General features: G+C 44.4%; 1 protein-coding gene across 4 annotated transcripts in view; it reads right to left on the bottom strand.

Moving 5' to 3' along the window:
* Nucleotides 1-13,600, bottom strand: part of FBXO15 (F-box protein 15) — a 61,741-nt gene that overhangs the window by 15,480 nt on the left and 32,661 nt on the right. For all 4 annotated transcript variants that reach the window (XM_039521424.1, XM_039521422.1, XM_039521423.1 and 1 more), the window contains exons 6-8: nt 10,905-11,034; nt 9,776-9,858; nt 7,791-7,936 (exon numbers count right to left, since the gene is read on the bottom strand). In XM_039521424.1, the coding sequence (XP_039377358.1) occupies nt 7,791-7,936; nt 9,776-9,858; nt 10,905-11,034 (359 nt within the window). The remainder of the gene's footprint in view (nt 1-7,790; nt 7,937-9,775; nt 9,859-10,904; nt 11,035-13,600) is intronic.

Below are 13,600 nucleotides of genomic sequence, written 5' to 3'. Positions count from 1 at the left end.
AATTTGTTGAGTCCTCGCAGGTCTAGGATAGGTCTCAGACCTCCCTTTGCTTTGGGGATTAGAAAATAGCGGGAATAAAACCCCTTGCCCCTCAAGTCTTTCGGTACCTCCTCTATAGCTCCCATGGTTAGGAGCGTCCGTACCTCTTGCAAGAGGAATTGCTCGTGAGAGGGATCCCTGAAGAGGGACGAGGATGGGGGCGAAATATATTGGAGGTGGTATCCCAATTCTACCATGCGTAGGACCCAATGATCTGATGTTAGTTGGGCCCACGCAGGGAGGAAATGGGAGAGGCAGTTGTAAAAAGGCGGAAAAGGATCCTGGGAAAGAACTGGTATGCCGTCCTCGGGCGTCCCTTCAAAAGTTCGGTTTGGGTCCCGTGGGTGGTTTGGAGGGGCCCTGATTTTGACCCACTTGGGGCCCAGACTGCCTTCTGGGATTCCCCCGGCCGCGTCTTCTGCTGAAGTCCTGTCGCGGCCTAGGCGGGGGGTAAGCGCGGTGAGGCTGAGGACAGAAGGACCTGCATTGAGTCACCGGGGTGTGCATTCCCAGCGAGCGCATGATCACCCTGTTGTCCTTTAGGCTTTGCAGCCTAGGGTCAGTCTTTTCAGAAAATAGGCCTTGGCCCTCAAAGGGCAAGTCTTGAATAGTCTGCTGTAACTCAGGTGGGAGGCCTGACACCTGAAGCCATGTTATTCTCCTCTTGGCCACTCCTGAGGCCAGAGTTCTGGCTGCCGTGTCGGCCGCATCCAGTGAGGCTTGGAGAGACGTTCTTGCCACCTTCTTTCCTTCCTCCAAGAGGGCTGCAAACTCTTGGCGGGAGTCTTGGGGAAGTAGCTCCGTGAATTTGCCCACCGCCTCCAGGTGTTGTAGTTGTATCGGCTAAGTAGGGCTTGCTGGTTTGCCACCCTGAGTTGGAGGCCTCCAGCAGAGTATACTTTGCGGCCCAATAAGTCCATGTGCCTAGCCTCCTTGGATTTTGGCGCAGGAGCTTCCTGGCCATGGTGCTCCCTTTCGTTAACCGACTGCACGACCAGGGAGCAGGGAGGACGGTGCACGTACAGATACTCGTACCCCTTAGAGGGTACCATGTACTTCCGCTCAACTCCTCTGGCCGTGGGCGGAATAGAGGCTGGAGATTGCCAGATGGTATCGGTGTTTGCCTGAATAGTACGAATAAAGGGCAAGGCCACTCTTGTGGGGGTGTCAGCTGATAAAATATCCACCACAGGGTCTTCTATCTCCGGGACCTCCTCCACCTGAAGATTCATATTCTGGGCCACCCGCCTCAGAAGGTCCTGATGGGCCCTCAGGTCAATTGGGGGAGGGCCGGAGGAGGATGTCCCTGCAACCGCTTCATCTGGAGAGGAGGAAGAGGAGAGGCCAGGGACAAGAGAGTCCTGCATGGGCTCTTGTTGTTGGGTGGTGTCAGGTTCAGGTGGGACGTGAGAGTCTGTCGGTGGAACGGAAGCTTCATCCATTCCCACAGGAAGGGGGTGGCTTACAGTCGCCTCTGGCACCCGATGTTCAGATGACACGGAGCGTGATGCCTCTGGGGGCGCACCTTGGGCTTGGTGATATGCCCAAGGTGTCCAGAATGACCACTGATGGGGCCCTTGTTCTTGACCTTGGGTCTCCTGGAAGGCTCAGCTGGGCACATCTGAGTCACAGTCCTGTGCATAGGAAGCACTGTCTGCGTGAGATGACACTGATGTGTGTCTAGACGGTCAAGGAGGAGCTGAGAAACCCCGAGAAGGGGCCACGTCTCTAGACTATCTCTCTCGGGGCGGCACCGGAGAGTGGTACCGGGCGCCATAACGGTACCATGAACGAGACCGGGACCTGCGACCGTATCGGTGCCGGGAGGTCGACCGGCATCTCGAGGCTCATCGCCTGGAGCGGCTGCGAGATGCGCGGTGCCGGGAACGGTGCCGGGTGCTGGATCAGTACTGGGACTGCTGGGCCGGCGAACGGGACGCTGAGCGGTGCCGCGAGTGCAACCGGTACCGTGATGGAGAGCGGTGCCGGGACTGCGAACGGCATTGGGACCGAGAACGCCGGTGGGACTGAGATCTTGATCAGTGCCTCTCAGCGGTGCCGACGGAGGGTGGCCTCAGCAGGGCAGGCTTGCCAATGGATTGCATGACCCGCACCAGCGGTGCCGGGGCTTGAGGCAGTGCAGACTCCGTCAGTGCAATTAAATCCCTTGCCGTGGAAAAGGTTTCTGGCATGGACAGATAGTGAGCTCGACCACAGCGTGCGCCGGGGAGCTTTCAGGCACCGGACTCGACGGTCCTTGCGGGACCGGAATCGACAGTGCCGAAGCTGGTGGTGCCGCGGCAGGTGTCAGTGCCAGGTGGTCCGACTTAGGCGGGTGCTCCGACTGTGGTGCAGGTGGCACCGAAGCAGCGGGAGTCTTATGATGCTTCTTGACCCGCGGTGACAGGAAACGCTGCCGAGCCGACATCGGTGCCGGCGACGGTCGGTGCCGAGGGGCCTTAGCGGTACCGGGGCGATCCGGAGCCGAAAGAGCGCATCTCCCTGATGTAAATTGTTCAGTGCTCGGTGCCGAGGGCGTTGGACTAAGAGCTGCCTCCATCAGGAGCTGTTTGAGGCGAAAGTCCCGCTCTTTCTTTGTCCTCGGCTTAAAGGCCTTACAGATCCAGCACTTATCTGAGAGATGGGATTCCCCAAGGCACTTAAGGCAGGAGTCGTGGGGATCTCCCGTTGGCATCGGCTTATGGCAGGCCGAGCATGGTTTGAAGCCCGGAGACCCGGGCATGAGCCCCAGTACCGGGTGGGGGGAAGGGGCTAATCCCCGATCCCCTCGCAACTATATACACTAACTATATTATAGAAACGACTAAAGCTAACTACAACTAATGAGATTATAACTATATATACAACTATTAGTAAGGAACTACGAGTAGGCTAGGGAAGTGGAGATCAGCTAAACCGCGCTCCACTGTTCCAACGACCGACACAGGCGGTAAGAAGGAACTGAAGGGCCGTTGGGTCAGCAGGGGTATATATTCACCGTCATAGCGGTGCCACTCCAGGGGGCGACCCAGCCAACCCACCGAGTGTTGCTAGGGTAAAAATCTTCCGACAAACGTGCACGCAGCGCGCGCACACCTAATTGGAATCGATATGAGCAAGCACTCGAAGAACAACTTTTACCCTCGCCTCCTGGAAGAAGTTCTGGCTACAGACACTGCACTTTAATTCCAAGGAATCAGCAGCTCTTTTTAATTTACAGGACTTTGTAGAGCTCTGAACATTTCTCTGACCTTTTCACTAACACCAATTGAATCATTTGATGCAAATAAAAGCCACTGAGAATTTATGCTTTTTAAAAATGAACTCATCATTCATGAATAAATCAATTCATTAATCATCCAAATCTACCTTGTAGACTTCTTCCTTCATTATGGAGACCCCAAGACACACAAACAGATTTATAAAACTGTTAGCATTTTAGATGTGTATAGCCAGGCTAGAAAATCCCTGTACTGATGCTGCTGTCATTGTCCACAAAAGGCACACCTCCAAATCGAGACATATTCCCATTCCCAATACATCAAAATTCTGTCTCTCCCCTCAAAATGGATTCCAAATTTAAACAATTACACAACCTCCTCCCTACCCTTTTCAGGGCTACTTCCCCATCTCCTCCCAGATGTGCAGAAAACCCTTGGGCCACCCCGCTTATTGCATCCTCATCCCTCCTGTAGTTCACAGAATTCATGATCTGCTCCTCATTCCCCTCTGATGAGGAATACAGCAGCTCCCCCCTCACTTTGTTGCCTACTCCACCTCCACTCCTCAAAAGAATCAATGATACTTCTGCTGCTTTGTCCAGTATCTCCCTCCTCCTCCCAACAGAAGGAAATAATGGCTACTCAACCCCACCCACACATGCGCAAGCAATATTTCCATTTGCTCTAGGTGAAGAATGAGTGGGTTTTTCAAGCCTCAAAATATGGGCAGACTGGAAACATTCTTACTGCCCAGAAGCTCAGGACAAGCAGAAGTACTATGTAGACAAGTGTAAGGTTTTTTTGCCTTCCAGATAAGGAAAACAGGAGGTGCAGCAGCCATAGCAGCTGACTGAAGGACATCTGCACAACATCTGGGCAAGGCAGTTGAGGGGTTGAATGAATCAAAGAGCACTGGTAGGGAGCAGAACAAGGAGAGGCAATAGAGCTGAACTGCCAATCAAAGGGATGGATATGGTTGATGTCACCCATACAAGTACCTCTTTAGGAGAAAAGGGGTTCAGTGGCAAGTGCACGGCTCAGCATATCTGAAGTTGAAAGTCTGAATGTGACCTCTGCTAGTGCAATGACTGGGGAAGCAAGAGAATGGGCTGGGGCTTTTCAGCTACAGATGGGTTATTCAAAGGGAACTGTTTTGCTATATACATAAATGATGCACTAATTAGTCAACCAAGACAGAGTAGCCTTTGTTGTAAAATGAACCATCATTTGATTACTTGCTGCTGCAAAACACAACTAGATGTGATTTTAGCACAGAGCTGCTCTCTTTAATGCTTTATTTCATCTTTGCAAGATTAGCTATTGCTGCCAGAGTCAGCTTAATTTGCAAACCAACCCCCAAGTGTGTTTCAAATAGCTGGTGTAAAAATTATTTACAACGAACTTGGTTAATTTAAAAATATATACCTGAAAAGAGTCTAGAACATATGGAACCACCCTGGTAAGATTCTTGCGTTAGAAAAACAAACATAAAACCAAACACATATCAACCTGAATCAACAGAGAGCAGCACTAAAGAGTCCTGGGCCAAATAAGCAAAAAACATATGGCACAGGAGAGTATGTTAAAGGAACATGTGAAATCCACAAGTAAACACTATCCAGAATTCAAAGAAAGCTAGATATCCATGGAAACAAAAATGTAGATTATTTTATCCTCCAATAAAACAATCCATCAAGTTATAGTACACAGCAAGCTGCCTGAATAGGGATTATTGTCCATCAAAATAAAGCTTTTGTTTGTTGTTGTTCTCAGTTCCAATGGCATTCTTGGGGGTTACCAAATACACGTGCTGAATTAAGATTTCATAACTTTTGACCAACTCTGCTCTAAGAGCTGCACAGACTCTAAGTCGGAAGCCATAGTGCACTCTACTGTCTTCACCAAAAAAGTGCATCTACTACAGTGAATAGAAGCTGTTACCTATCAGCTGTGTTCTTGGAGAATCAGGGCGCAGTACCCAGCCTGTCTGACTGACAAAAGACCTTCCCACCCCCGCAGCCTCTGTTTGAACTAAAGCCAATCAGAAGAAAGACTTACAAAAAGCAATGCAAAGGCAGTGGAAGACACACCTAAACCCCTCCGGACAGGGATTAAGGGAACTCCCCTAGCCTCATCTGGATTAAGGATGGGACAGAGAGGCATCCCTATTAGCATACAAAATGGAGAACAGAGATTCCAAGGCAACAGCAGGGGAGCCCTGCATTCTGGGGGATCTCTGATCCAGATGTTAATGAACCCACGCCTTCACACACCCAGCTCAGTAGTTATCAAACCAATTCTAGTAATAAATTCTTTACTGGTATCCAAAATACTGAAGCTGCCTAATTGCATTGTGAGCTCCTTCGAAGGAATACCGCCCCTAGCCAGGAATGGGCAGCTCCTAATGTTTAGCTTGAACAAAACAACTTTGGTATACTCCCTTGAGCCATCAGTTTACCCAAAAATAAATCTATGTTCTCCCTTGAATCATTGTTCTTTCACTACAAAAACCCCTACCCATGCTCAAGTAAGTGCTCTGATGCCTGGATCCAAAATCTGCATCAGTTCCACTGGGACTTGATCTTCTCCTGAATGACTGTGCTGGGGGCTCTGCCTGTCTCCACCACTCTGGACCCTCAGCTACCACCACCACCCTGGGAACCCCAATTGATTCAAGCTTCACAGGGTGGTGAGAACCCATCTCTCTCTCTCTCTCGGTATAGCCTTCCGATCCTGACTTTTGTGATCAGTTATAGTTTTCTAAACCTGATTTTTATAATCAAATTTAAGTTAGATTTAATATTATCACTGTTTTGTTTGTTTGGCTCCCCTTGTATGATTATTACCTGGCAATAAATAATTTTCATGGTTAAGCTGGTTGCTTCTCTCTCTCTCTTCCTCCCCCCACACCACCGCCTGCCCATCCATGGGTGTTTTTTGGCTTCCCCATTCACTCTGCAGCAGTACTCCTCGTACCTAAGCTAAAGATCCCTGCAGCACCCAAAAATCCTGTGGGGTTTGCATCAAGTGGGTTACTACCAGAACAATTGTAATGTGAACGTGGGGACAGGTACATGCTGAACCTGGGGCATATGAGGGTAACAGCTTGGAAGTGCTGCTCGACCCAGGCTACTGAATCCAGGAACATATACAGGGTCAGCTTGGGAGTGCTGATTAACCTGGTCCTCTCAGACGCGCTCTGTTAACGTGTGTGTGTCTGTCTGTCTGATTCTGGAGCTGGAAGAACCCAGCCCTGGGGAACCTAGGTCCTGCAGGATAGCTCCATTGGGAGGGAACTTGCAGAAGGGAGAAGTAGAGCTCCGTATGAGAACACAAGTGACACAAGCAGTACACATTGATAGAATTACAGAACGCCAGCCACCAGAAGAGTAACCCGAATAAATGAGCGTACCCCAAAGTAACAGGCAAATTTGGTAACAAAGCATCAACATTAGCCATTTATTGGAAAAATAATATGAAGCAGTAATAATTGCTTACCTCATTTTTTAAAAAACAACTGTTCATAGGGTACAGATTTTGTTCTCTCTCTCTCTCTCTCTCTCTCTCTCTCTCTATATATATATATATATAATGATTTTTAAAATTTAAAAAGTTTCCTTACCTCCTACATCCAACATAAAATGGAATGCATATTTTTCATCATGTAATTTGAGAGGGACTCGGGGTGGGGAGAGGTGAGAAGGATGGGAGAGAATACAGGATTTTCTGATTTTATTTGTTGTCTGGGGAAATTGTTATCTGAGTTTAATTATTTAATGCTGCCAGCTGGCAGGATTTATTTGTATATTATTATTTAATGCTGCTTGGTGGTTATTATTGTAAGTTTAATTATTATTAGGATCCTCAGAGCTTCTGCATGGGCATGCTTTACTGTTAAGCCCAAGGAAATAAATAAAGTAAATAAATATTATTGTAAATTATTTACAAACACACAATTTCTCACAACTTTGTATTGATTGCCATAATAACAACATATGTCAGTCTAGAGAAGGAGACCAAATAATTATACTTTGTCTGAATCACGATATGCTTATTAAGTTGCACTGTATCTGAACAATAAAGCTTTATTAAAAATCACATCTAGTCAAAGCAAATTTAAGTAATTGCAGAAGAGCAGTAAATTAAAAATAAAACCACACTGAAATCAAGTCCTGGTTATTACATTTGTTTAATACATTATAAAATTATTTCTGTTTTTGGAAATGCTTTGTTTGTTACCAAGATGCTTTATCCCAATTTCAGCCTTGAAACGTAGAGAACAGTTTTATTTTTAATCCAGAAGCCTGAATTTTTTTAAAGAAACAACAGACATTACAATATCTAGACTGTCAATTTGCCAGCAGTAGCCAACAAAATAATTCCACAACAAAAATTCAAGAAAGAAAAAACTAGTTTATCCTAAAAGCCAATTCTATTTTCCCCCTTGAACAGAAAGGAGTTGAATACAAATGGGGGGAAATGAACCCAGGAACCATTTTTAAAGGAAAATCTAAAATCCATTAACTCTACCTTTTCTGCAGAACAGATTGCGAAATGTACCACAAATGTAAGTATGTCCTCCGCTGTGCATATCAATATGTAGTTGGTAGCCATGCAGTCCATATTCTGGGTCAACATCATCCAGTATAGGTTTATGAGGGGGCAGGATATATTGTCTTAAATAAAATCAAGATAAATCAGGTGGGGAAAAAACAATTTAGCATGGCAAGAAATACTGAGTAGTTTCAGCAGAGGAGGTATTTTAAAAAGATTCAGAAAAGGGCAAATGCAATTAGCAGTCAAGGTGTTCTACTTTCCTACTTAAATTTCTGAATCTCAAAGTTTCACAATAGTTTACCATATTCATTACAAGGTTTATTAATGTGCTGTAAAGACTAGTCAAAGGCAGCTAACTAAATTTACCACTAAAACACACCTAAAGTGTGTGCATGTAAAACTTTAATAGAAGGACTTGTATGCATTACTCTGAATCGAACACCCATCTGGCCACCTGCTTTTTTCTAACACAGTGGTTCTCAACATATTACACATTGTGGGAACATGTGTGTAAGCTGCCGCCTCCGGACCTCAGGGCCAGCCAGCTGCCTCAACACTGGGACCCCCGCCACTCGGGGTGGGTCGGCTGCCATGTCCCCCAACCCCCAGCCATGTGGCTGCCCCAACTGCCCGCCCTGGTCCCCTGCCACGTGGTTGCCCCAGCCCTCAGAGCTCACAGGACCAGGCAGCTGCCCCAGAGCCAGGACCCTGCGGGGTGGGCCAGCTGCCCTGGACCCTGGAACTGGCAGGACCAGCCAGCTGCCCCAGACCCCAGAGCTCACAACTCCCTGGGGCCACAAGGGAGTGCCGGAGCCCGACTCCCTTGCAGTAGGCAGCGGGGCAGCCGGGACCCTTCTCCCCAGGCAGCTGGGAACCTGGAATCCAGGGCACATCCATGGTCTTTAGCACACAGCTGACCTGGGCCACAGCTGTGTTCTAACTGGGCCGCGTGCCACAGGTTGAGAACCACTGCTCTAACAGCAGGCAGGGAAATAGTGTCCCTGTGCCTGAACCCTAGTGGAAGGAGCAGAGTATTGAATCACTGACGTGGGGTAACATTTTCAGAAGCACCTAAGTGACGTAAGTCCCAATGAAGGTCAATGAGACAGACTCTTAAGTCACTTACACTTAACAAACTAAGTCACTTAAACATATTGGAAATTTTTACCCATATAAATGACTGTCCCCGTGGAGTGAAAGTTATTAGATATTCTGTGTGTGAAGAGAATCCCAATGAAGGGGGTTGGGAGAGGGGGAGAGAAAGAGAGCGTATCTACGCCAGATAAAATGCTCCTTCAGCCTAGGAGGAAAAGGTATGAAGGAGAAGAAAAAAAAGAGCTGCTCATGGAGGCTAGTTGACATAGTAAACATTGTAACCATTATTTTGGCTATTTTAACATGTGTGAGGAAAAGCTCACACATTAATATATTGCATTAATATACAATGTTATATACCTATTTAAAGGACATTGTCTACTAGAAATCTAATAACTTTTTCAGTAAGATTTGAAAGTAGATTCAGGTTCTAAATTAAGTCACCCTGTCACCATTGGATTTACAATGACATTTTCCTATTTTTTAAAATGTCCCTCTTCCCTGTGGGTCTGTCACACATCAGGAGAAAGTGACTAAAATAAACTGAAAGAAAAAAAATACAGAAAAATTTCTAATCTCTTTCAGCTACAGTAAAAGGTTTCAGACACATATGTAATTAAGTTTAGCGTCTCTTTAATGTATTACTTCACCGCAGTACATTTTAGCATGGAAAACATAGGCCTCTTCCACATCATTTTGTAAACCAGTTGTTGCAACTCTAGTGCACAACAGAGTTCTTATTCTTGGTTAGAGGGAATTACAATTGTTACTGAACTTTATCACCAATCAATTTTAATTTTCAAACTCAATGCTTTATTTAAAAGATCCCTAGCATCCACAGGCAAAGAGAAACCAGTACTTACATAGTGGCAGAGCCCAAAGTGCTTCTCTCAATAAGTTGATGATGATGAAGACTCGCCATAACAAAAGCAATTCCATTTCCTTTCTGAAAAGTTAATTACAATGAATACATTTCTCACTTGGAAGTATGGTGCATTAAAGCCCACAGATAAATGCTTCTTCTTTTGCTGCTGCGAGATTACCACAAAGTATTAGTACAAATTTAATAATAATTATATGTGGGCCACTATTCACATAGAATGCTACCATAAACATTGTCCCAGCACAAGAATACATAAAGCATCACTGGATAGCTACCCAGATAGGAAGATTCTCTGCAGTATCAGCAACAATTCATTAATCTTATTTTTCTACCTTATAATTAGCACTCTTAAAAAGGTGAGCAAAAATGGGGGGAAAAAAAACAACCCAAACCTTTTTCTGAGGTGCTAAATACTCAAACAAACTTAACCAGACAAATTTAGATACTTAATAAACAGCTAGGGCCATGGTGAGCGGGACTAGCTGAAGAGTTAGGTGCTACTCAGTAGCAGTCTAATAGTGGTAGAACCACAGGATTCCACCCAGAGAAGGATGAAATTAGTGACACACATCACCCGAGGAGAGCACTCTTAAAGGACTGTAAAGAGGTCTAAGGCGCCTCATGCCCTGTAACCGTGATGGTACAGTGAGACTAGGTGGTGGTGTAGCCTGGTGATCCACTCTAAAGTGGGGGGAACCAGAGAGTAGCACTCTGGGAGAAGTGCAGATCAGGGCCTGTCTCTTGGAAAGAGTGCCAACAGAAAGTCTGGGGGAGAGATCACACGTGCAGCTTGCCCTTGAACTGTGACACTATGTCAATTAAAAAAATCCCTGGCATATCAAAAACTGGAAGAGGAAAATAAACTGTACAATGCACATCTGAATGTCACATTGAAATAATTAGAAATCTATTTTTTAAAGCATAAATAGTACAGGGGGCCTTGACTGTGGATTCCTATTAGGCTATAGAAGTCATTTGCATGCATCTTCTTTATCTGCATATATATGTGTGAACTTTACAAAAGAAAAAAGAAAAAAGGAAAGATGGAGGAAACTGTGCCTTCCAGGCTACCATAATGAACAACATACTGTAGCTGAATGTAATCTTACCTTCCAGAGACCCACCAGGAGTCCTGGGTTCAAACGGAAAAGTTGCACAACCATGTCAGAGCCAATCATTGTTGTCACTTTAGTGAGGTTAGAAAGGTTGAACTCAGCAATTAAGGAACGTCGCCGAGGTCTTTGAAGAGACACAGCAGAGTAAAGAAAGACACGAGTGCGCCATTAGTAATATGAAAGTTCAGCCACTTTTCATTTTCTCCCTGGGCACTAAAACAAATTGTTCTGAAACTGTGCAATATGAGAAGCAGTAAAAAGTCTAACTAGCAGCTTACCAGCAGGATTGCAAAGCCTAGTGGGAAGAGAATCTCCAATAAGCGTGTCTACCAAAATCTATCACAGGCTGATATAACATATCCACTGTATAGTTCAACAAGAGGAACTGATGTGCTCACTAAATTTCTTAAATCCCAGAGGGTTCTTTTATTAACAAATGGTTTATTATAAAGAAAATGCTACCATAGCAAAGGGAATCATGAAATATTCATCAACATGAAGCAGGCAACTTAGGAAGGTAAAGCTTTCTTGGAACAAGTGAAATTTGAACAGAATATTCTAGTGAATACGGTTGTATTTTTCAGGTTTTTTGTGCCCTACCAATCTGGGATCAAAAATTGGTGTAGAATCACAATGGTAATATATATTTAATACCATTGACTGCTGCCTTATTGGCTGTTTGCAGGAATGTACACAGTGGCTCTTTAGTGTATTCAATCCTTCCCATCAGAGAAGTTTCACAAGACATTGTCTGGCAACTGCTCATTCTCCACAAAGACCCTTGTAAAGATCCATAACGTCACTCTTCCCATGCTTGTTTGTTTGTGTTTGTTTGTTTTAAAAAAAGCAGGATGACATCAGCAAGAGATTGCAGCTGCAAACACATCCCAATCACAGCAATATGCTTGTAATACTCAGTTCTTCATTCCTAGAACTTCAACAGTGTAATTTTTAGGATATAAGACTACACATCCTTTTACTGAAATTCAGATTCTGCAGGCTCAGTAACTCTCCCAGTGTGTGACAAGGATCTGATGAAAATGAACAAGCAGCAACTCATCCAAATAAGGCAAGAGACACATTTAGGAGGAACAGGCAGTAGGAACAAAGAATCTGTATTATCGATTGAGGAGAACTAACTTCTGCTAAAATAGTTCACTACTTCAGGATCCTAATTAGATCCAAAACTGTTCCTGGATTTCCTGATAGTAGCAGTATTACCTTTCTTCATCTAGCAATACAGCAGTAGGTGAAGAAAGGTGAACCTTACAACAGTTACTGACACCTCTACAACCTCCAGCTTGCCTACTGCCATGGTCCACTTAAGGCTTCCTATGATGTCCACTCTGAAGCTCCAGGAAGCTAGGGAAGAAAAAAAGACTTCCCATCTCAGGCTGCTGTGAACATAAAAGACCTCCTTTTAATCTCTGTACTGGTTCCCCGTTTGCTTCTGGGACTCGTTCAAGGTGTATGGATCATCATCAAAAGGTCTAGGACCTAGTTATTTGAGTCTCTCTCTCTCTCTCTCTCTCTCTCATATGTTAGCACATCACAAAAGTTAAGCAGAGATGGGGAAACATCAAAATCAAAATGGCCAACCAATTCCAAGACCTGAGAGCTTGCACCTCTGGAATTTGCTATCCTTGCAGCCTACAAGAGCCAACACATAGAAACCTCCAGTGCAAGAAACCCTTAGTGCATGGTTTAAAAAATAAAAACAAAAAAACCCACACACAGCAAAGTAGTGAAGACCTTTTTAGTATTCATTATCATATAATTTTGACAGGTTTCCATGCCCCTACTTGCTTTATGTCCCACCCTCTGGCCTCATTTTTGGAAGTGTATATTTTTTGATATGGCAGGCATTTTGAAAACAAATGTTTTAGTTTTTCTTTTATGGGTGCATTAGGACTGCTTCTGTGTGTTTTTTCACACATTAATGTTAGAAGATTTTCAGAAGAAAACAGCTTTTTACACATTTTAAATAAAGTTTAGTAAATAGAGATTAGGCCCTTTTTCAGTAATTTACAAAAGAAAGTGGATTATTGCAAAGTGAGAAAAAGGAAAAAAGAGTTTTAAAACTGCAGGAAAGGAAAATACAGAACGTTTTAAAGTGGCAAGAAAGGAAAAAAAGAAAGAGAAAGGTTCAAAACAGCAGAAAGGAGTAAATAACACTTCCTTATTCACTTTCTCCACAACATTCATGATTTTATAGACCCCTATCATATGCCTTCTTAGCTGTCTCTTTTCTAAGCTGAACGTTGGAGTCTTTTTAGTGTCTCCTCACATAGTAGCTATTCCATACCACTAATCATCTTTGTTGCCTTTCTCTGTACTTTTTTCCAATTCTAATATATCTTTCTTGACATGGGGCGACCAGAACTACAATGCAGTATTCAGAGTGTGGGTGTACCATAGATTTATAAAGTGGCATAATAGTATTTTCTGCCTTATTTTCTCTCTCTTTCCTAATGATTCCTAATATTCTGTTAGCTTATTTGACTGCAGCTGAACATTGAACAGATGTTTTCAGAAAACTATCCATGACTCCAAGATCTCTTTCTTGAATGCTAAGAGCTAATTTAGACCCCATCATTTTGTATGTATAGTTGAGATTGTTTTCTAATGTACATTACTTTGCATTTATCAATAGTGAATATCATCTGCCATTTTGTTGCCCAGTTTTGTGA

Source organism: Mauremys reevesii, linkage group 2 (genome assembly GCF_016161935.1).
Source record: "Mauremys reevesii isolate NIE-2019 linkage group 2, ASM1616193v1, whole genome shotgun sequence".
Lineage (NCBI taxonomy): Eukaryota > Metazoa > Chordata > Testudines > Geoemydidae > Mauremys > Mauremys reevesii.
Note: the sequence above shows the minus strand (reverse complement) of the source record. Positions and strands in the feature narration are given on the sequence as shown.